Source organism: Tachysurus fulvidraco, chromosome 21 (assembly GCF_022655615.1).
Source record: "Tachysurus fulvidraco isolate hzauxx_2018 chromosome 21, HZAU_PFXX_2.0, whole genome shotgun sequence".
In the NCBI taxonomy this organism is placed as follows: Eukaryota; Metazoa; Chordata; class Actinopteri; order Siluriformes; family Bagridae; genus Tachysurus; species Tachysurus fulvidraco.
This window is the reverse complement of record NC_062538.1, coordinates 4,895,056-4,917,183: the sequence shown is the minus strand read 5'-3', so window position 1 is coordinate 4,917,183 and position 22,128 is coordinate 4,895,056. Positions and strand designations below refer to the sequence as shown.

Below are 22,128 nucleotides of genomic sequence, written 5' to 3'. Positions count from 1 at the left end.
CAGGTTTTCAGCCCTCGTACCCTGGAGGACGACAGAACAAGCTAGACACCTGATTAGCGCCTTACGAGTGCGATAAGTGTATGACCTCCACCCTACCAAAGTGCTGACTCAAGAAATCTGCTGTGAACTGCTGCGTCGTCCTGACCGTCAGGGCTTCATTTCACACTTAAACTGGAGGATTAGCTGGATTTAATTCTATAAATACATAAAAGTTTAAAAACCTGTGATCTTGGATTTTAGACAAAAAATGAAAATAACAAGGAATAAATACGAGTCCTTTGCTGGAAACCTTGTTTTAATTAACCGGCACCATTGCATACAGTCCACATTAAAAGAACACTGGTACACCTGCATATTAATGTAAATCTAAATCAGCCAATCATGTGGCAGCAGCACAAAATACATAATCATTCAGATAAACAATTACAATGTGATCTCGGTGACTTAAAAAATAAATAAAAATAAAATAACCACTCTTTACATCCATGATGAGCAGAAAAGCTTCTCAGAATGTACAACATTGAAAAATTGATTTCTAAGGCAAACGAGCTACTAAAGCAGAACACACATCTGGTCCCTCTCTTGTCAGCCAAAAACAAGAAACTGAGGCCATCATGGTCGCATTCTCACCAAAAACTAACAGCTGAAGGTCAAAAAAACGTTTACAAAACTCATAAGGACAAAAAAAAAAAAAAAAAACTATGAAATGAAATGTTTTTACTATGAATTTAATGTATATTTGGATTATATCTCTAACATTAATTTAATAGTCCATAATATTGAAGAGAAAAGTATTCAGATTTGTTGATGTGATGGAGCTAATTACAACTGAGGAATCCTGGTGGATGTGTTTAAACTCAATCTCAAAGCCTAATGCTGGCTTATACAAATGCTGGAGTGCTGTGTTCAGAAATAAACAATGTGAGGACACGTAACTGCTTGAAACGATGCCACTGAACAGAAACATTAAAACACAAAAGGTACAGCTGTTGCAAATATCACTATTGGTTGTGACAATTTTTCCACCATCTACATAGATGCATAATTTTCCTTTTGTTGGAACTCAGCAAATTGTCAATTTGTAACACCACAAGCTTCTGCTAGCTGCTAATATTTTCATTTCTAAAGCCTGAGCATGTGGTAGGTCATGAAGTTTATTCAATGTTTACAGTCTAGGATTTCATTTCGAATGTCACTGCTACAATCTTGTTCATTAAAAGTTTAAAAGTTCATAGGGATAAAAAAAAATAGTTGATAAACTAAACTGACAATATTAAATGTGTACGTGTCCTTTGACAGGCTGACACAAAATCTCAACTTTAATTAGTGCATTAGGGTCTTAACTAATTGTCCATGAGGAAGCTTTTTCTACTGCAAATGTAAAAAAAAAAGCTACTACAGAATACTGTATGTATATTAGGATGTTCCACACGATCACAATATTATAATAATAGCATCTTATAGCAAGATATTAACCAAAGTTAAAGTCAACATAAAGTAAGAAAGTATTCGGTTTGTCCTAAACACTCATTACGATGCATCTGTAATGCTCTTTCTAACTGGAGTTCATTTTTTAACAGTTTAACGAGTGGTTCTTCCGTTATAGCTAATGTCCTAAACTCTAGTTGACTCTAGTCTACTTAAGAGCTGTATATGAAAAGGACCGCAAGAAGGAGGCAGTCTGGCTATACAATACAAAACATTCATTTGTTTTTGTTTTTTTAACCAAATCTTATGCATTTCAGCTCTCGAATGCTGGACATATACAGCCAGGTGACAAACGAGTGAAGAATACTTGATGCGTCCAGATAGATGTAGCGCATGATAAAAGAAAAAAGTTACCATATTTCCAGGTTCTGTTCCATGTATAAAAATGCTACGCAGATCCATTTGACATTGATTTTTGTCTATAAACGGCAAGAGGAAAAGATCTAAGTGACTTTGAAAGAAGGTTCATTATCTGAGATGAATGGGAGAAGCTTCAGTCACATTCTGCTCAACGGTCTGTGTTTCCATATGAACAGTGACTGACATCTGCATTTAGATCTACGAGAAAGACATCAGGAAGTTGAAATGATGGGTAATATTAGATGACAGCAGGGTGAAAGTCTTGAGACAGAAGGTGTGCGTTCATTTTCTAGAAGAGCGTAGCTTTGACAGCAGTTCCAGAGGTAACACAAATGACAGGTTAGAGCTCGAAAGTATTAGCATTTTTCTAGAAACAGCTCTCACACAGGGGTTGGTGTGGCACGTGTACGCAATCTCAGGCTAATAATGCCATTTAACATTTCTGAGCACTATCAAGTTTCTCGGTCACATGACAAGCTCTGGTGTGTGGTTTCAAAACATTAAACCTTACTATTGGGAGATAAAAGTGTGATGTTTTACTCATTAATAAATAAATTGTAATTCTTGACAAACTGAAATTCCACAATTAAGGATGTGGCGTGCGTTAGGCCTAACTTAAATGATCCTGATGTGCAGGTTTGATGCGATGTGTTATACTGTTCTTCTGGTGCCTGAAAATACAGCAATATGTAAAACCCTCTGGGGTCGACAGGCGCGCCGGCGCGTTTTTGGCGCTTTTTTCCTCTTCAACGTGAAATCCACTTAAAATACTCCATCATTCATAATCATACACACATGTAATACATCATTCAAAACTGTGAAGTGTCTTATTTGACTGCCTTCATAATAACAAAATGCTGTGCTTTTGGCAAATAAAGAAAATAACCAGGGTGTGCATTCAGACATCTGTCTCCTTGACCATCTTCCTGAAACACGTTACAAACATGAACTGATAACTCCGCCAATACTTATCACACGAACAAGATACATATGTCTAATGAAAGCCTGAAATGTCCACTTTTAAATGAGGTAATTAAAATCGAAAGCAAATATTGTCTTTTTGTGTAATCTGTATATACAATATTAAACATAATATTGTAGCCCAGTTTGTGCTGAATACAATGTTATGTGATATTAGCCATTAATAGGTTTTGAAATAACTGAAAAAAAAACAAATGTAAGAGCATGTCAGAACCTCTGCCAGTGTCCCAAAATGGTCAGACCCCAGAGGGTTAAGAAGAATTCATTAAATCGTAGCTAATGAACAAAGTGTCGTTCGCAGAGTCTTGTAAACTTCATTTAAATATAGCCTTAGACATGGAAAAAAAATTAATTATTTTTCTAAAAGCATTAAGAATATTGTGAAACAGTGTTTTGGGGGATTGAGAAGACACAGAGTTATGTAATGTGACAGTGTCAGCTTGGGATAAAGAACAGACATGGAACCTGTGGTGACAGGATAGAAATGGTGTTATAAATAACAGACAGTGTTTTGCCCCATGCAGCTTTTCAGTGCCCAGCTACAGTTCACCAGATTCCAGCTCAGATATTTTCTTCTCCCAACATCTAAGCCACAATGGGAATAAACACAATATAGCAGAGGTTTGTGGATGTCTATGTGCTTATTAAACATCCCATTCCAGAGTTAAACCCCATTCCAGTGTCCAGTCTTTTGGGAATACTTTTCTGTTGGGATTTAGGTGTTCATTCAGCCTCAAAAGGACAGGCAATGGTTTCTAGATCATCCCATTGTGGTGTTCAGTGGGGGTCAGGATGTTTTCTTCATCAAACTGGCTTGCGTCTAAGTGTTGTGCATGCTGGAAATAAAGGGAAATCTTAACACTACAGCATACAAAGTCATTCAAGACTATTTGTGGAAAGAGTTTGGGAAAGAGAAAAAAAAATTGGTTTCTAAGTGCTAGATTTTTCCCCAAATTCACAATGTTTTCCATCCTCTCAAGCGAAAATATAATTAAAATATATATTAAATATAGTTTCTAGTACTTAGAAACCAATTACTAAAATGTGGCTATGAGATCCAAATTGAACAATAAAAACTCCATATAAAATGAATTATATATTGTATTATATAATTATAAATAATTGTTGGATTCAGTTATAGTTAGGCAGCTTGTAAAAACAAAAAAATGCTTCACTGGTCTCTAACTGCAGTGTCACAGCTCATAGTAGCCAGAGTTACTAATAAGCTTTTTGTCATCGAATCATCATTTCAGTCTGCTTTTATGAGCCCTTATATAATTCAGTCTGTTTTCACTTGCTTGCAGTATAAACAGATGTAAAACAGTTAGACAAAAGAACAAAAGTTTTCCTAGGACAGCTTTTTAGAGATAGTCACAAAGATCTTTCTGTAATCTTCTATTCTATCTGCTCATGAATTTAGTTACTGTTATTCTGTCATATAGCTGTTGCACTAAATTGGATTTTAGTCATAATCGATAATCGTCATGGTTACTATAGAGAAAAGAATGGAGAGTGAGGTTGTTTCTGTAATATGGCCATTGGTTACTAATCCACCAACCTGATCGTGTTTGGAATGCAGGGGGGAAAATGGAAAACCCAAAAAAAAAAAAAGAAAGAAAAACCCAGCCATACACGGGGAGAACATGCAGGTTCCACACAGACAGTAAACTGAGCTCATTACTGGAGTTGTGAGACAGCATCATCCTTCATTCTATAACATTTTAACCTTCATGTCGACAATCAACTGAATATTTGTATACAGATGGATTATATTTGCATTTCCTGAAGGAAATATTAGGTGTTTGTTACAGAGATAGGAAGGAAGGAAGGAAGGAAGGAAGGTGAATGGGAAGAAAGAGCAGGAGAAGAGGAGGATTAAGAAATCAAGAAGGAGGAGGGAAAAGGAGAAGGAAGAGAACCAAGCCGAGAAAGAAGAAGAAAGGAGAAAGAGGCAGCAAAAAAAGGAGAAAAAAAAATGTAAAAAGTAGGGAAATAAAATTGAGGAGCAGCAAACAGAGGAATAAGACAGTCATTACCTTTTAAGCGAGGCAATTTTCCAACACAAAGATTTATTCCTGGTCCATAATGTGAACATTTATAAGGATTTTTTTTTTTAATAATATTTTGGGTTCTCTGTGGCACCAAATCAAAGGCGCCAAAAAAAAAAAAAAAAAACCCACCACAATCTTTTTTAGAAACCAACAATAATTCTTCAAGTCATCTCTGTTGCCTACTGCATTACTGTAGAATTTTTAGAATGACTTTTTGCATCCCTGTAAAACTGATCATAGACTGGACTAAACTAAGACTCACATTTTACACAAGAGTTTTAATTTTTTTTATACCCAGTAATACAAGAGTTTAAAAATGCATACATGCACAATGGTACGTCCACGCACACAAACTTCACAATCCACTGACAGGCACTTAGCTTGCCCTTCCATCAGAACTGAAAAATTGGCCTCTCAAATTCCTCCCAGCTTTCACAGATCGAACAAATCACTGTGGCATGGCAGCAACCCAGCCCAGCTGCTCCAGCCAAGCAATTAGGCCATCAGAGGAAGACACCATCGCTCATTTATTCTGTTCTTCACCAGCAATTCCTCCATCGCTCCTCTATCTAGCAATTATCGCACGCAAGTCTGCGCAGTCAACATAAGAAACCACATGATAACATGTCAAGAATATTGCAGTAAAAGAAACATCAGAAAAGGCAGATGCACACACTTCTGTCTGCCAAATTTAAGAAGCGATTCATGAAATAAGTAAGCCGACATGTGTGGTTTTTTATTTTGTTTTTTTTTTGTTTTGTTTTTTTAAATACACTCTTTTTCCAGCTCATCCCACAGAACATGGATCCGATTGAGATCTGGGGAATGTAAAAGCCAAGTCAACATCTTGAACCAAACACCTTGAACTTTAGATTTTTCAATCAATTCCTGAAATTTGTTTCAGTGTGGCAGAGCGTATTATCCTACTGAAAGAACCTCCTGCCATTAGGGACTACTGTTGCCATGGTAATTGACGCACATGCACCCAGTCGTCCAGATAATTCACAAAAGAAACATGATTCATCAGACCACCTTCTTCCGCTGCACCACTGTCCAGCTTTGATACTCACGTACACCTTGTAGGCACTTTAGTCAGTGGAGGGGGGGGGGGGGGGTCAGCATGGTCACTCTGACCATTCTGCAGCTATTCAGCTTCATACTCTCACGCCTTTGTCATAGCCCAAATTATGTTTTTCAACAATTTGTGTTCCAGTAGCTCTTCTGTGGGAACAGACCAGACAGATTAGCCTTTGCTCCAAATGTGCATTTGGATGTCCATGAACCGGTCACTGGCTCTAGTTGTCCTTCTTTGGACCATTTACATTTACTTACAACTGAGCAACTGAGGGTTAAGGGCCTTGCTCAGGGGCCCAGCAGTGGCAGCTTGGTGGACCTGGGGTTCGAACCCATGACCTTCCGATCAGTAGCCCAACACCTTAACCACTGAGCTACCACATCCCCACATTTCCACTTTCCACAGGACCACTTTTCCTTTTGTTACCAACCACTGCAGACCAGGAACCTGCCACAAGACATGCTGTTTTTGCGACACTCTGACCTAATCTTCTATCCATCACAGTTGTCAAAGTCAAACAGATCCTTACACTTGCCCATTTTTTCAAACATTTCAACTTCGAGAAGACTGTTCACTTGCTTTCCACCCCATGCCAACCCCCCCCCCCCTTGACAGCTGCCACTTTAACAAGATAATCAAATGTTATTTACGTCCCCTGTTAGTTAGTCAGTATCAAAAATGTTGTACCATCGCTGAGCCAAACAAAATACCAAGGAAGAACGATTTTAGCTGACTGAGTAAGTCAGAAACCAGTTAAACTTTTTAAATTGACACATGCCACAGCGAGCGCCTTCTGGTTTTCCGAAGAAGACTTCCCAATTTTTGAATAACAGATTACATCATAAATGTCTAGAGACCCAGGCGAGTCATTCAGGTTACAGTACATGACCCAGATTGGCAGTGAATCCTACAGCAAATTATCAGATCGTTCATAAAATGTTTAATTATGAACCAAAAATTAAATACTGCGAAAAAGCATTCATCGTTGGTGGTCCAGTGTGCAAAGACCTATTTAGTTTTAATAAAGAGTTCCACATGATGGCTATAAAAATTCAAGCAGCAAAAATTTTGAATTCAGTACAAAGTTGCAGCTGATTATATACTTTTATACCACAGTTCTGATCTCTCAATTCTGTTTGATTAAAGCTGAAAATATTAAAATACCAATTTTATTTAACAGCAGCAGCTCTGTTAATAATTCATTTTAATACGGTATCTGTTCTATAGGAACAGCTCATTCGCAGGGACTCGTATGATGGACGCTTTATGCATTTTGAGCCTAATAATCAGGTTGTCATTTAAACAAATGTAAAACTGAGGACATGCTGTTGTGACTTGAGATTTCTGTGAGGAGAGGTTTCTTTAACGTCATTTATTTTATTTCTGTAAAGAGTCTTCACTGTCAGCACTTTGTATCAGTCAGCTATAAAAGCTTTTTCTTTACCTTTTCGTCCTCAGGGAAGGCTTCAGGAACAAGACCTTTTTGGTTTGTAAGTAACAGGACAAGCTGTATTTCTGTCTTGTTAACTTGAGAGGGAGGAAGAAAAAAAAAAATAAGAGGCTGAGGGTAAAAGTGGAACGACTGTATAGAGCTGCCATAACACAAGTGATAAGTGACATATCTATAATAACTATAAACAGATAAAAAAGTATAGTTACACATACAGTACACCAATCGTAATTACTGGCAAATTAATGTAATATAAAGGGAATAAAACATTTGTGCTGGATGTGTTACTGGAAAACTACCTTCAGGTGATGGCAGTTGATTAATTTTCCTATTTCAGCACATCCTGAAATTTTATATTCCTTCCTTAAAGCAATAAGCATTAATAGCATCAAACATTTAAATGCAACTACATTTAATCCTAATGACACTTTCCCGACTTGCACCATTCAAATCTTCAGCTTTTATTCATTGTAAACCTGCAAAGGTGATCAACTATTGACTGTTCACGTAGAATTTTAATTTAAAAAAAATAAATAAATAAGTGAATAGCAAGAGGAATATTATTCTTAAACGAAAAATCTTTATGCAGGTCTGAAAGCAGTGATGGGCAAATCTGTATAGTTTTTCTCTTTAGAATAGTCAATATTAATAATAGTCATTTTGACCCTTTACAGTCAATATCATTTTGAAAAAAAAAAAGCAAAGCTTTATTTAGGTCTTCATGCATTTGGAATAACTGTCTGACTTCAGGCCTTTAACACCTTTTGAAAAAAGTGAACCATTTCATGTACAGAATACAAAACATCTGAAAACAAAAGACAGTTAAAGAAATATTTGATTGAAAAAATATTTAAATCTAAAGCTTTGAGGTACAAGTGGTATAAAGAGCCTTGTCCTCATTACCCCAGCTGCTTCTTCACTATGTGAGCACCTAGCCCTGTCCTTGAGTTGAAACTTTCTAAAGCTGCTCTTATTTCCCCAGACAGCTTTTCTCTCTCTTTTTTTTTTTAATAAGCGGTCATAATTTTAGACACAGTCTCTCTGGATGCATTAAAAAAATAAAAATAAAAAATTTACCCATTTTTGTGTGTCCAGCATTCCTGCAATTTGTGCATCCAGCAATAACAGGACCTCAGCAACTTCTCAGCCATTTGTTAGATATATAGGTTTTATAAGAAAAACACTGTCTGGGAAATGTGTAGTTACTCAGTTTAAAATGTGATCGTTTTACCCGTTGAAGATTCAATAGGCTAGTGATTTAAATTACGCTTTATATTTTAAGGGTATTGAGCAAAGCATGGAAGTCTCCTGCAATGTAATGAAAGAAAAATACACCATATTAGATTATACTGTATTATATTGTAAATCTATGGGAATAGAAGAAAACTCACTGAATCCCCAAAGGTTTATATCTGAAAAGCTGTTAAAAAAAAGTTCAAATGTTCTGTAGCAAAATGTTCATTTAATGTTGACTTATAAAAAATAAACAAATGTAGAAATGAAAAATAAATAAACAAAAAACAGAGTGCAGTTAATATCTGCCATGGACTGTGTCTTGTTTCAGTATTTTAACCACAAACAATTTTGATGTTTTCACGCTGTTCCGTTTTGATTGGACATCTGTTGCTAAGCATCTAGCCATAATATTCCAACACTGTACACGTCTGGCACTGTGGGGCTACAACGTGGGGTTTTTATATCCAAACGGCAGGTTTTAATTGTCAGCTGTTGAAATATGTAGTTCTGGGTGGATCATTTTCTCAAGTGGAGATTTTGAAGACTGTGGTCAATAAATACATGTTTAGTCAAAATGACAACCAATACATATTGTGCATATTTAGTAGTAGAAGAGTCTTTATCCATTCCACTGCAGTCCAGTTGCCTTTTAAACACTTTAATTTCTACTGGTTTCTATTTTATATGAAATTATTTAAAGTTTGGGTAAAAATAAATAAATTCATATTTTTTCATATCCATGAAAAAAATAGCAGTGCTTACCCTGCTTTGAGGTTAAAATCAGGGTTCAGAACAATAAAAACCCCAGAGTTAAGCACAGTGTGAAGAGCCTTTATACTGTATGAAGTTAGCTTTCTAGCATAGTGTCAGGTTTGTTTAGTTTCTGTGGGAATGTGGAATATCTGATGAATGATATTGTGCAAATCAGTCCAGAACATTCTGTTTCAGGGAGAAAAATGTGAATATTTTGAATCAAATCAGAGCTAAAAAGCCATTTCATGGAGACCTAATTCCACTTATTTTTTAACTTCGCCAGTTATTCTTTTTTCGTTTCACCCACAACCTCATTTAAATGTCGTTTTCTCATCCTACTATGCATGTGATTATCCTTTGAACACCACCTGCAGATTATCAGACTGCACACACATTTCCTCTATTTGAAACCTTAGTACAGTAAGTGTGAGAGGTTCCCAAACCTAGGCCTGGAGACCTGGTATATTTTAGCTGTTTTTCCCTGGATTAACTCGCCAATTCTAATGAATCGTCCAATTTAACCTTTCCAGAGTCATTATAACGGAGGAAAGGGCAGAGAGAGTGAGAAAGATAACATCTGTACAGGAAGATAAATAAATGATTGAAAAGTCCAACAGTTTCTTTCGTTTGTTTAAGAACACACAGGTACAGAATAAAAATAACCGAAAAATAGCTGAAAAGCAAAATAACAAAAGGAAATTAGTCAAGCTCAATACAAAAGAAAAAGGATGAGAATAAATCTCATTTAATCCTATACATGAAAGAAAATGAAAAAGGCAGACGGGAAAACAGGAGGGTAGAAAATGAAGCAACCCACAGTACAGAAAGATTTCAGGAGTCTGGAAACAGAATTGGGAGGAAATAGACTTTACAAATAGTTAGAGCGGAGAAAAAGAATGAAAAAAGTGAATGAGGGAATGGGAGAGCAGAGGAACTATCCACAGCCCCTGTGAGTGAATGAGGAATTATGAGTAAATGGCAAAAAAAAAAAAAAAATTTTAATCATTTTAAAAAAGGCTGGGTGTTGGGAGGGGAGCCAGAAAAAAAATACTCTGGATGATTTCATTACCTCTAAATATGGATTGTAATTTTTGGAGCATATTTCATTAGGAGAAAAATGTCAATCTCGGTTAGAGCCGAGCGCTGGCTGCTGAGCTTTCTGCTGAGAGCGAGGGGAGGTGGAGAGGAAGTGATGTTCATTTCGGTACACTTCTGTAAATGGGAAATTTGCTGTTTCATTTCAGAGGAAGGCAGAAAAACACTTTTTTTAAGCAAGGTGATGCCTTCCGCTAATGAAGGTGTCCAGAAATGTATTAGGACCGAGACACAAAATACGTGCTGTGTAAGAGCCAGTCTAATGTGGATAACCTATAAGAGATGCACTACAAACTACAGATTCCACATAGAACAGAGAACATCTATTATTCTATGAAACGTATGGATAACTACTCATCCTCTAGCTACTGTATAATGTTTTGAGAATGTTTCTTTATTGGCAACATATGTGACTGAATATGTATGAGGCAGAATGTATGCGTTTTCCCAATTATAGTTTGATTGATATTCTAAAGTGCACAAAATAAACAAGGGCAACCCCTCAAGAAGGTTGCAATACATTTCAGAATAGCATTCAAATTTACTGCTTACTTGAACTGAATTAGCTTATTCCAATAAAAGCAACTCAATGTGTTCTGTTCTGGAAAGGTCAGGAATTAAAAAAAAAAACACTATGGCTTCACTAAAAAAGTAATATTGTTGAACACATCAAAATAATTAACTTAGTGTTTTATAATCAGTGCTAAAGGGAAAATGTCACACATGAGAACCCTCCAGTTCTAAAAAGCAATCAGCTTTGAGACACATCCACTTCCTTTCTCCAGGGTTTTCACACTTTCGCAAGACCAGGTACAATTAAAAGGCACCTTGTTTTCATGATGACGATGGCATGTTTAAATGGAATAACATTTTAAACATATTATTCAGAACAAAGATATTACTACTAGCTTTGAATAGCAACACAACCAACACACAGATACAAGACATCTAAGAATCTGTGACTTTGAGATGAAAATAAGTAACCCACTTTTCACATTTTAACCAATAACATGTAGTCACACTCGGTTTGGGGGGGAAATGGCTGCAAATAGTACGAGATCCCCAGCACTAGAGGATAATCAGGTCAATTTTGAGGATGTTTTGTCGCCCTTCCCGACGGTTGCAAAAAGGTGTCCCAATTTTAGTCTGGTTTGTAAACGATGGCTTTCCCAGATTTATCCTGTGTCTGGTGAAAGGGGCGTAAAATCCAAATATATATCCCATCCAACCTACTCAGTCCAGCCATTAAACAACCGGTAGTGTGGGTGGATAAGCAACTATCTTGCAATCTTGATACTGTGTAAAAGAATAAGATTCAGCAGCAGCAGAGATGAAGAGTCACTTGTCCTTGCATTTGCTGCTTTTGATCCGAATCATGATTATTCGTGAGAATTTATGCAAGACATCCGGTTCTGAGAGTCAAGGCTCATGAAATCAAAAGTGTAAACACAAAGCGCTAACCGTAAATCTCATCGTTCACCCGGTACACCAGAGCTGTGACTATTGCTGAGACAGAGCCAAACCGACTTGTACAAAACTTTGCTGGAGTTTAGTTCTCGACTTTTGTTGCTTGCAGCTAAAATCACTCTATTAAGAGATACACAAGTTCTTTTGCTTTTTTTTTTTGTCCTTTAGGGTACAGGTGTTAGAGTCTGTGTGTATGTTCCCATAAGCAGGATAAAACAATTACCAAGTAGAAATAGAGGCCACGGTGCCTGCCTAAGAGATTAAAACATTGTCGGTATACTCCACAGGCAGCCACTTTGGCCTTGGACACGTTGCGGTATTGTCAAACGTCTGCGAAAGGAACCGTAAATCTTGTAGAAAACCTTTTCCTAGCCCACAGTAAGGCAAAGGATGTTTGGTTTGGTCAAGACACAAGCAATAAAAGCAACATTAAGCTTGGAAGTGAAATGTAGAACTGCTGGAGGCGGCGGTTTTGTCCGCACCGAGGAGCTGTTGAGAGGTCACACTTGTGTAATTAATAAGCAAGACGTGGCAGTCGCATGCAGATGGATACTGCCGGCTAACCAGGGTCACATCCAGAAGACCCAGGTTCCAACCTTTCTTTTATAAAATGATTGGGTGTGCACCGGATTTTAAAGAAAGTGCAAGTACATAGTACCCGTCTTGGGTATTGAACTCTGATGCTTGCTTTAATTGTGCTGAACTTTTTACCGACATCATTAAGAGGCAGAAAAGGTTTACCGCCTCATCAACTGCTGCTTGCTGACAGCAGAATGGGAAAGTAGAATAAGAAAAGAGCAGACCCTCTCTGCAGGGAGTAAAGACAGCCCAGACAGTATCCAGGGTTTTTGCAAAATGACTTTGAATGAACTTGCAGAAATATTTATAGATCGAGTCATAGTCTTCTGGGGGACTCTGTGAAAATAGGTTACTCAGAGAACCAACAATGAGTTAGAGAGCCATAAAGAAAATAAGGGTCCCCCCCAATCAGCTTTGAAGTGAGGCCGAGTTGAGTCGTCTCATTAGCTCTGGAAAGGGTCTTAAATCTTGGAGGATAACTGAACCGAGTCACAAGATACAAATCACAGGCCCCGACAGCAAGAGAGACGAGGCTTGCCTTGGCACAGTGGCATTCCTGTGGCCATGTCCTGGTGTGCCTACAGTGGCTTTGTGTAAACTGGATGTGATGCCGAGGACACCGCTGGAATGCCAATGTGCCGAGTGTGTAACAGAATCACATCCCCGGGCGTCTCGCTTGTACATTGCCATGAAGCACTAGCCAGCTCCTGCAGTAGCAGCGGCTCAGCAAATAATATGATTACAAATGGGGGTCCAGTGGGAGGAAAACAGGAGAATGTGCTCCACAATGCAGCTGTGTGTATGCAGGCTGCCCTTTACAGACTTCAGCTCACCACTACATGCTGATCAACCAAACACTCAGCTTGCCTGGAAAGTGCCGACAGAGAAGAAAGAAATCGTGCACATTAAAGGAAAAGCGCAGGGTTGTTTACTGTTAAATGTGAGCTTGTTGCTGTTTCTTTATAACCTAAAAGCAGACCAGAGTGGACGGAGAAAAAAAAAGAAAAAGAAAAATCACGATCCTAGTCACGAGTCGCATTCACACTCGATGAGAAGCGTGTCACACAAACCAGATGAGACAAGCTTGTCTCGCCAGCCATCTGGCCGAGAAAACAATATTTCCTCATTCCCGCTCTAATAAAGATAGACGCGAGATGGCTCTTTCACAGCCTGTGTACATGTGAGGTTGTGTGTATTAGCAGGCAGTGTGACAGATGGTAGGGCTAAAGGGCATGCAGGTATGCTCCAGACATGCCCATCCTAACAGCTCCATGTGCTCATGCTCAAACAATCAGACTATTACACACACACACAGTCTTGGTCTGACTGGTGACTAGTTTTGAGAGCCTTCAAAACATCATACGTTTTCCAAGCAATATGTTTTACTGATGAGCCAGATTTCACAACTAAAACACGACTGATTTAGTATTTATTGAAATAAATAACTGATTGAAAAACTCTGCTTCTTCAGTGAGAACGAATCCTTTATTAAGGATCCTGCTCAGCTTAAAAGTAAGGAAATAAACTTGAGGTGTGTGCTAATGGGAAACTAGTCCAAGGTGGGCGTTGTGTTGCCTCAAAGTGGTTTATTTTCCTCCAACAGCAGGCCCTAAAGTGTTTTATTCCTCTAACACAACAATATTTATTAAAGAAATGTCACATCATGCATTTTAACCATTTATAGTCAACATTTAATGTTGTGGAATGTCCGCAGTACAAGCTGTCATTGTATTATAGAAGCTATAAACCTGGCTCTGTTTTTTCTTGTATGTTAATAAAGCAGAAAAGGTGCATTGAAAGTTTCCCCTGCTACATTCTACTGTATATCCTGCTACATTCCTGCAGAAGGATTAAGTATAGAGTGAACTTGAGGCCAAAAGAAAGAGGAAAAAAAAAAAAAGATTACAGTTGCTGGATGGTGGTGGGTACAAGAACAAGAAGAGTTTAAGAAGTTCTAGTGATTTTACTCCAAAGAAAATCTTGACTTGTATTAACTAAAAAATAAATACATGGTCGATCAATAAACTAGAACAGTTAATCTAAGTTAAGTACTGACACCGGAGTCTCCTTCCGATATGTATTAAATTACAACCATATAGAAAGCACCTTCATCGTTATTCCTCCTTTTTTGATAATCTGTGTATTGTTAAATTTAAAAAGATTAGATTATGTGCAGCATCTCAAATACAAGTCCAAGTGTACGTGTTGTTACTACAGGAAGATATTCAAATGATTGCATTAATCTAAACCTGTCATTTGAGTTAGCATTGTAAGAACTGTGCGGTTGCAGGAAAATGAACCCCTTCTGACCAATCAGATTATAGAATTCACTCAGAAAACACTTTAAGTGTGAGACCTTTACCCTGAGTACAGTCAAGGTAATCAGGTTGATCATAAAGATGTTAATGATGTGTTGGAAGAGGCTGAAGACAAAGCCAGTGCTTGGTGTTAATGATCAAAACCACACACACAAGTACACACCCAGCAGATGGAACAAGCCCTGCCAAGAGCTAAAGCAGCCATTCATCATTTCATAGCCAAGCCCTAATAAAAGCTCTGTAACACGCACAGATGGAGTCCAGGATTTTAAACAGCGTTTGACAGGGAACATTACAGAGAGCTGAGGCAAGATGGTGCTGCGGATGTCTAACTGCTATCCTGACACTCACAACGTTGACGGTCTTCACTTCTTTCTGCATCCGTCTAACTGCCAAGAACATCCATTACTAGAAAAACAGCCTTCCATTACACTCTCCTGCTCCGAAAAGGACCCTTTCAGCCCCCATTTTCTACACTTATTTACTCAGCTGTTCTATTTAGCCATTATAGCCTTAGTTACCCTTTCAGAACAAAAACCTTGCCACTCCAGACACACCCTGCCTTGCACCATCCCTTATATTTTTGAGAAGGCATAGAGCCGGAGGAGATAGGACACTCTCTCCCCTTCCCGCTGCCTGATTTTCATATCAGACGGCGCTGTAACACTCCTGTCTCTTTGTACACGTATCTTACGTAACATTTCTAGGCTGTGCTGAAACATGGGAGGACTGGAGCCTTGCTCATACACCTATACAAGCACCAAGAGCATTGTCTTCTTTATCTCTCTGCCACTTGCTCCTGGCTTCCTTTCCTTATACCTTCCACCGGAGTTCCTGTGCCGAGCTGCATGAAACATTCATCCCACATTTCAGCCATCTAGCCACGAGGGCCATTTATTGATTTGTCAATACGTATCCATAATTCAACATGCCGACTCTTTTAATGCTCGTGCCAACACCTCTCAGAGGATCCTATCTGCCCTCACATCATTTTTCTCTCCATCGCTCAGTCTCTCCTTACGCACAGGATGCATCCATGTTTCTTTTCGCAGGTGGGTACGGGTGCCATCATTTAATAATCTGATAAGGGCGGAAACTAACAACATATTTCCAGCACATAGAATGTGATTTGGAGGGGGGAAAAAAGAAAGGTTGCCCCAGGAGGAATGTGTTATTGGAGTGTCTAGCTGCTGAGCAGGCTGAATGTGGGTAATTGGGTGGATAGTACTTTGTTAGAAACCAGGGGCCTATGAACAAGGTGCTCTAAAAATAGCCAGAAACTCGCCATCAGTATCAGACAGACACCGGAGATAATTCTACACCATACTCAGACACTCATAACCAGGCTGTTTGGGTTCCAGTGATAAGGCGACTCATCTCAAGGGGCCACATGAAAAGCTTTTTGTTTGACGCCTATAAACTGGCAGACAAGCAATGTAACAATGCTACAGCAATTCAAATGCACCATCTGATGATCTAACTGGGTGCAGTACACATGTATCTAGGAGACGTATTAAAACAGTTTATGAACAGTACGTCCCTTGCCAGTCAAGAGTTTTATAATGGCTTAAACATTACTTATGCCACAGACAAAACATGACTGAACAAGTGTGTCGGTTAGATAGCCAAGACCTCTATGTACTCAGCCTTTCATTGCGGCTCATCCCGAATCAAATCGATATGGTAAAAGGAATACTTCAGCCACATTTATTTTAGAAAAAAAACTATATATAGATTTTTTTTTATACTGGCATGGAAAGATGAAAGATGGCTGTGTTATGAGAAGTTAGCGGTTTGTAAAGTTAGAAAACAACCTCGCACTCAATGTTTTATTAATAAACGTTTAAAATGTGTAAATGCATCATACAAGGACAAAATTCCTGCTGTTACATTAAAAGAGGTCTTAGGATGAGACGAGGGGATATTAAAAGTTTATCCAAAAGGTCTGGAAATAAATTAATTTTTTTACTATATGGTCAAAGACCAACATAATTCCTCACTCAAAAAGTAAGTAATCTTAGTTAATTCTACAAATTCATCTGAATGTTCAGGAAAATACAAGTATGGATGGATTTTCCAAACACTGCCTGTAAAAGTAATAATAAGTAAACAGTTTCAGTTCATTTTACTAAGTTCAGGGAACTATGCTGTGACACTGCCCATCGTACACACGTCATCACGTTCAACCTTTTATCTTCGAATAGCTCTGATGGAGCTTGAGTTTACTTGAAACAGAGTTCACTGCCCTGCTGTCCAGACGGTATGGCATGCTGCTGAAGAAAACACTATTTTTTTTATCCTTCACCACTTCACTGGTCCCCAAAGCATAACACCACTTCCAACACCATTCCTGTGTCTTAAAAATAAACAAAAGTTTAGGATTTCCAATCCATCGCTCTGTCAAACCTTTCATTCAGCAGCAGGCCAGGTCGTGTGTTTTTTAGCCCAAGGAAGCTGCTCGACCATGATTTGATGCCTAAATGCATGTTTCCGTGCTGCTAAGCGATCCATCAGCTTTGCAGTCCGATCTTTCTTATGCTCTGCTGAAGTGGACACTTCCCAGTGCTTTTATGTCTGATGCAGTCAGCCTTCTGTTAAACATGCTAGAGATCCTTATACACTTATCAGGTTTGGTAGTCGATCTGTCCGATCTTTTCTTCTTTCTTTCTACGAGCCTTTTCGACAGAGCTTAAAGATATTTTTCTTGGAGTAATAACAACATGCTTTTTCCTTTTCATCAAAGCTGACATTTGCCTTCAACGATGATGGCTGAGTGCCGTAAGGGTTTACACTGTATAATTTGCAGTCCAAAAAAAACAACATGCATCGTGAGTCAAGATTAGTGATCTTAGAACGGGTAACATGTGCTCATTTTCAGCAGATGCAGTATAATGCAGTAGTCAGCAAATGCAGTCGAACACAAAGTTCTGTCCGAAACTGACCGTTTACACGAAGTTCATGACCAAGAGGAAAGCGGCACAGGTGAGTGTGAAACTCACAAGAAGGCTAATACAATAAGAAAATACTGACATTTACTATATTGCATTAAAAGAACGGAATAATTTATAAAATCGCACAATCTGGTGTTACCAAGTTTTAGACGGGTTCCCCTAGGAGTCTGGTTCCTCACAAGGTTTCTTCCTCATATCTCAGAAAGCTTGTCACCGTCCCCTCTGGCTGGCTCGTTAGAGATAAACTTGGATATATAAAACTTTGGAGTGCGTGTGCCCTGCGATGGGTTGGCAATCCATCCAGGGTGTATCCTGCCTTGATGCCCGATGACACCCGAGAGGCACAGGCTCCCCGTGACCCAGGAAGTTCGGATAAGTTTTAGAAAATGAATGAATGAATAAAACTTTGGAATTTAAATATTTTTCCCAAAAGATGCTTCAATAACACCCAATTATCTTTAAAAAAATGTAATTCACAATAAATATGAATTTGAATTAAACTGAATGAATACAACTTTTCAAGCCAACATACTTGGCCCCATGTACAATGACTTGCAAAGTTTTCACTTAGAAACATATTACCTCAGGAATGTTGAGGTAATATGACAAACATATTACCTCAAGCTCGTGTTAAAGAAGACACATGCCGTGGTGTTTACTTTACCCAGACACAAACAACTGAAACCCCTGTGTATCATTAGGAATGTTATGTCTAGAGAAAACACATTTTGAAAAACATTTGGCGTTTTTAGTTCAGGTGACACCATTTTCTACACAACAGCTCAACAGAATGCGATTTCTCAAAATCACAGATCTAACAAGACAATCTTGATCATATAACCAGACATGGAGAACAGGCTGTAGTATTTTCCACAGAAAGATCTACATTTTTAGATTTATAAAATGGTTGCTCTCACACCTTAATGGAACTTGTTAATCAATGCTTTAATAAAGGCATTTGCACTTAACTTGAGGGTATAGTCAGACTTATAAGTAATCGACTCGGTCATAGTATCAATTACAAGAAAAATTTATGTAGCCTAATTAGTGGAGAGAGAAAAAAGTGAGGAAAAAAAAAATAAATAAGACAGTGACAAGCGTTCTCCTTTCCCCCCACCTGACCCCACCCCATCTGTTGGAACTATAAATGTCTCATGAGGAAAAGGGCAATGCTGAGCAGCTGCTTCAGCTCAAGTTGGAAGTCATTTTCAGATCTGAAGAATGCAATGAGATGCTTGAACACACAGTTCACAGTGAAAAGTTGCTGCTCAAGACAGTTTCTTAATGACTATAACAGAGCTGGGGCCTACATGGGAATTTATAGACCCATTTGTGTCTGTGTTCATGACATTTAATTAGATAATCAGTTCAAAATACTTTATGATGTCATGTTAATGACAATTTAAGATTTTAAGGCTAATGTCATTGGTCAACAAAAATACATGGGACAAAGCAGTATAATTAGGCTTTCACTCAATTGTGGATTAATACTTTGCAGGTCTCCCTAATCCACAACAGAATGAGAGGGGGAAAATAATATATTCTGATTTTGTTGTAAATTTTCCTCTCAGATTTAGTCTTTTTATTGTTCTATGCTCTCGGAGACTCCATGGGTTCTTTAAAAGGGTTCTACCTGTAAAAACTAAAGAAAGAAAACTTACAGTTCTAGATTCTTTAGGACGAAATAGCAGACGTTATAGATGAAATAACGGATGAATACATGACTAAATTACTGTGTTTGTTAACTGACCTCAGGTTGATCCAGTTACTGGTAAACATAAAAAGATACTTTTATGGACATAAGTATATGAGAAACTGACCTACAAAACCTGTGTGTAGAGAACATTCTATTTTAGATTTATTCCCTCTTTACCGGCACTCCTCTGCGAAGACTTTCTAGATTTGGAAGTATGATTGTGGGTATTTGTGTTCAGTCAGAAGAGCATTAGTGAGGTCAGGCAGTGATGTGGGACGAGGAAACCTCTACATTTCAATTCCTTCCAAATGTATTCAGTGCGGTTGAGATCAGGGCTCAATGTAGGGCACTTAAGTTCTTCTACACCTAACTGAGGCTTTATGAGGCTTGCTTTGTGCACAGCAGTATTGTTAATCAGGAAGAGGTTCCTGATAGCTCCAGAGAAGAGAAATCCTTAATGATACAGGATAGAAAGATATTGTAGACAATTGCATACTTCATAGTTTGGGACAACATCACGGGGAAGGCTTGTGTGTGCGTATGTGTGTGTGATGTTCGGTGTGTGAGGATCTACATGCTTTTTTTCTTTATAGTGTGGAGTTGTGTGTTCTAAAAATAATTCCTCACCACATTAAATGCATGGACACAGCTTGAAAATGTTATACATGCACGTGGACACTCTACACAGATTCTACAGAATGGCCAGATTTCTGAATGTGTAGCTAAAAAAAGTTGATTTATTAATCACCACCAAGGATCTTATTTGATCCGATAACGTCCAATACTCTTGAAACACATGGCTGCAGAGAGAGATAGCTGCTGCTTGCCTACCTCTAGTCTTCCTGTGTCTGGCTGGAAGCCTCGTGCTGGATCCTCAGTGGTTACACGACACTGGATGGCTGAGCCATTGATCTTGATTTTATCTTGCTTCAGACCAAGCTCAGGCAGGCTGCGGCCTTCACATATTCGCACCTGAGCATGCACCAAGTCCACACTGCCACACACAGAGAGGAAGAAAAAAAAACAAATGTTAAGTTGAATGATCATCTCATTATCCAGCATCACCTACAAGATGATGGGCTCCTTTATGTGGTTTCTTCCTCATGCTTGTTCAGGGAGTTTTTTCTTGCTGCTGCCGCTGTCACCTCTGACTTATTTGTTTTGCGATAAACCTAGATCTATCTGTATTCAGGGGTCAGGCAGTTGTGCTAAAAAGTTTGCATACCTTGGGAGAATTTGCAAGATGTGTACCATTTTTAAAAAATGAGTGAGAAGGTAAAACAAATGTATTTTATATCTTATAGGACTCAAGTTAATAAGTAAGGAAATAACAGAATGGGGCAATCGTCAAACAAAACAAAATACTATTTCCTTTTGTCTTCCCCATGGTGCAGTATCCAGCCAAGTCAGTGCATCACCTCATGAGCTGAGAAACTCTCTGACTTAATGCACAGACACGAATTACAATTACAAAGAGTCACAGGTGTGGAACCTCTGTGCACCAACCTGTGTGTTTATAATGTGACCAAACATTTAATGATATGTAAAGTGTGGATGAGGGTTGTTTAGGTGACTTCAGTTATCATTAGGTTTTAAAAAGGAGTCAAACAACTACAGTATGTGATCATTAAATGACTAACAACTAAACTTAAATAAGGAATAATACATGGCAATGTTCAATCAATTTCATTCAGGGTATGCAAACATTTGAGCACAACTGTATGTGACAGTATCCAAGTAAAAAAAAAAAAAAACTACCTGTGTGTGTAGCAATAAGAGTAATAATAGAAGTAGGCAGCTATATATACACACACAGTAGCAAAACCCAAGGGAGCCTTGAAATTAATGCCACGAAAAGATTTTAAATGTCTTAAAGCACAAAGGATATTCCATAAACACAAATCAGACACCTCATACTCCATTTGGTTTCTGGGAATGACCAGGTTGCTGCTGCCGATGTTCTAGATGACGTATATTTAAGATAAGAATCATGTCACTCAGATAAAGACACTACAGATTTTATTTTAAATGCCAAGAGTAAAAGTTCAAGAATCTTTGGAAAAATAGTCAAATGCACCGGAATCGTAGCTGGGTTTTTTTTTCCCCCTCCTTACATGTAGATGGAGTAAGCGGTCAGATGACATTTATGTCAAATAATTACAAATTAAAAAAAAAAAAAAAAATCATATTGGGTGCACAGTTACTGATTTATTTATTCATTCATCAGCATCATAGTTCATTTAATCTCAGAGGAAACGGGTAGCTTTCAACTCTCCTAGTGGTGCAATATGGAGGCTAGGTAATTGGTGGAAATTGGCAGATGAACAAACTGATGAAAAATATCTAAAATGAACATCTACAGTCTATTGTGTTTGACACAAAAGTAATCCAAGCTTTTCAACATCTGCCAAGTATATAATGTATATTAAAAGGTACTGATAGTAAGCTAAAGTCATAGCAATCATTCTGAAGTGATGGTAAGTTAGTTAGCCTTCAGCTGTAGCCTTCAGCCACCAAAAACAGACAAATACAAATTACCACTTCCTTTTCTGACCTGTAACACTTGCTCAGACTTGGTGGAGTAAAATACACAATCTCTAATGACATTTTTGAGATTCTGCCCCACAA

At 38.2% G+C, this 22,128-nt stretch overlaps 1 protein-coding gene across 1 annotated transcript in view; it reads right to left on the bottom strand.

The window, feature by feature from the left end:
• The window catches only part of pcxa (pyruvate carboxylase a), a 128,786-nt gene that overhangs the window by 60,216 nt on the left and 46,442 nt on the right, over nucleotides 1–22,128 (bottom strand). Inside the window, exon 10 of the mRNA XM_047805687.1 lies at nucleotides 20,332–20,494. Coding sequence (XP_047661643.1) covers nucleotides 20,332–20,494 — 163 coding nt within the window. The remainder of the gene's footprint in view (nucleotides 1–20,331; nucleotides 20,495–22,128) is intronic.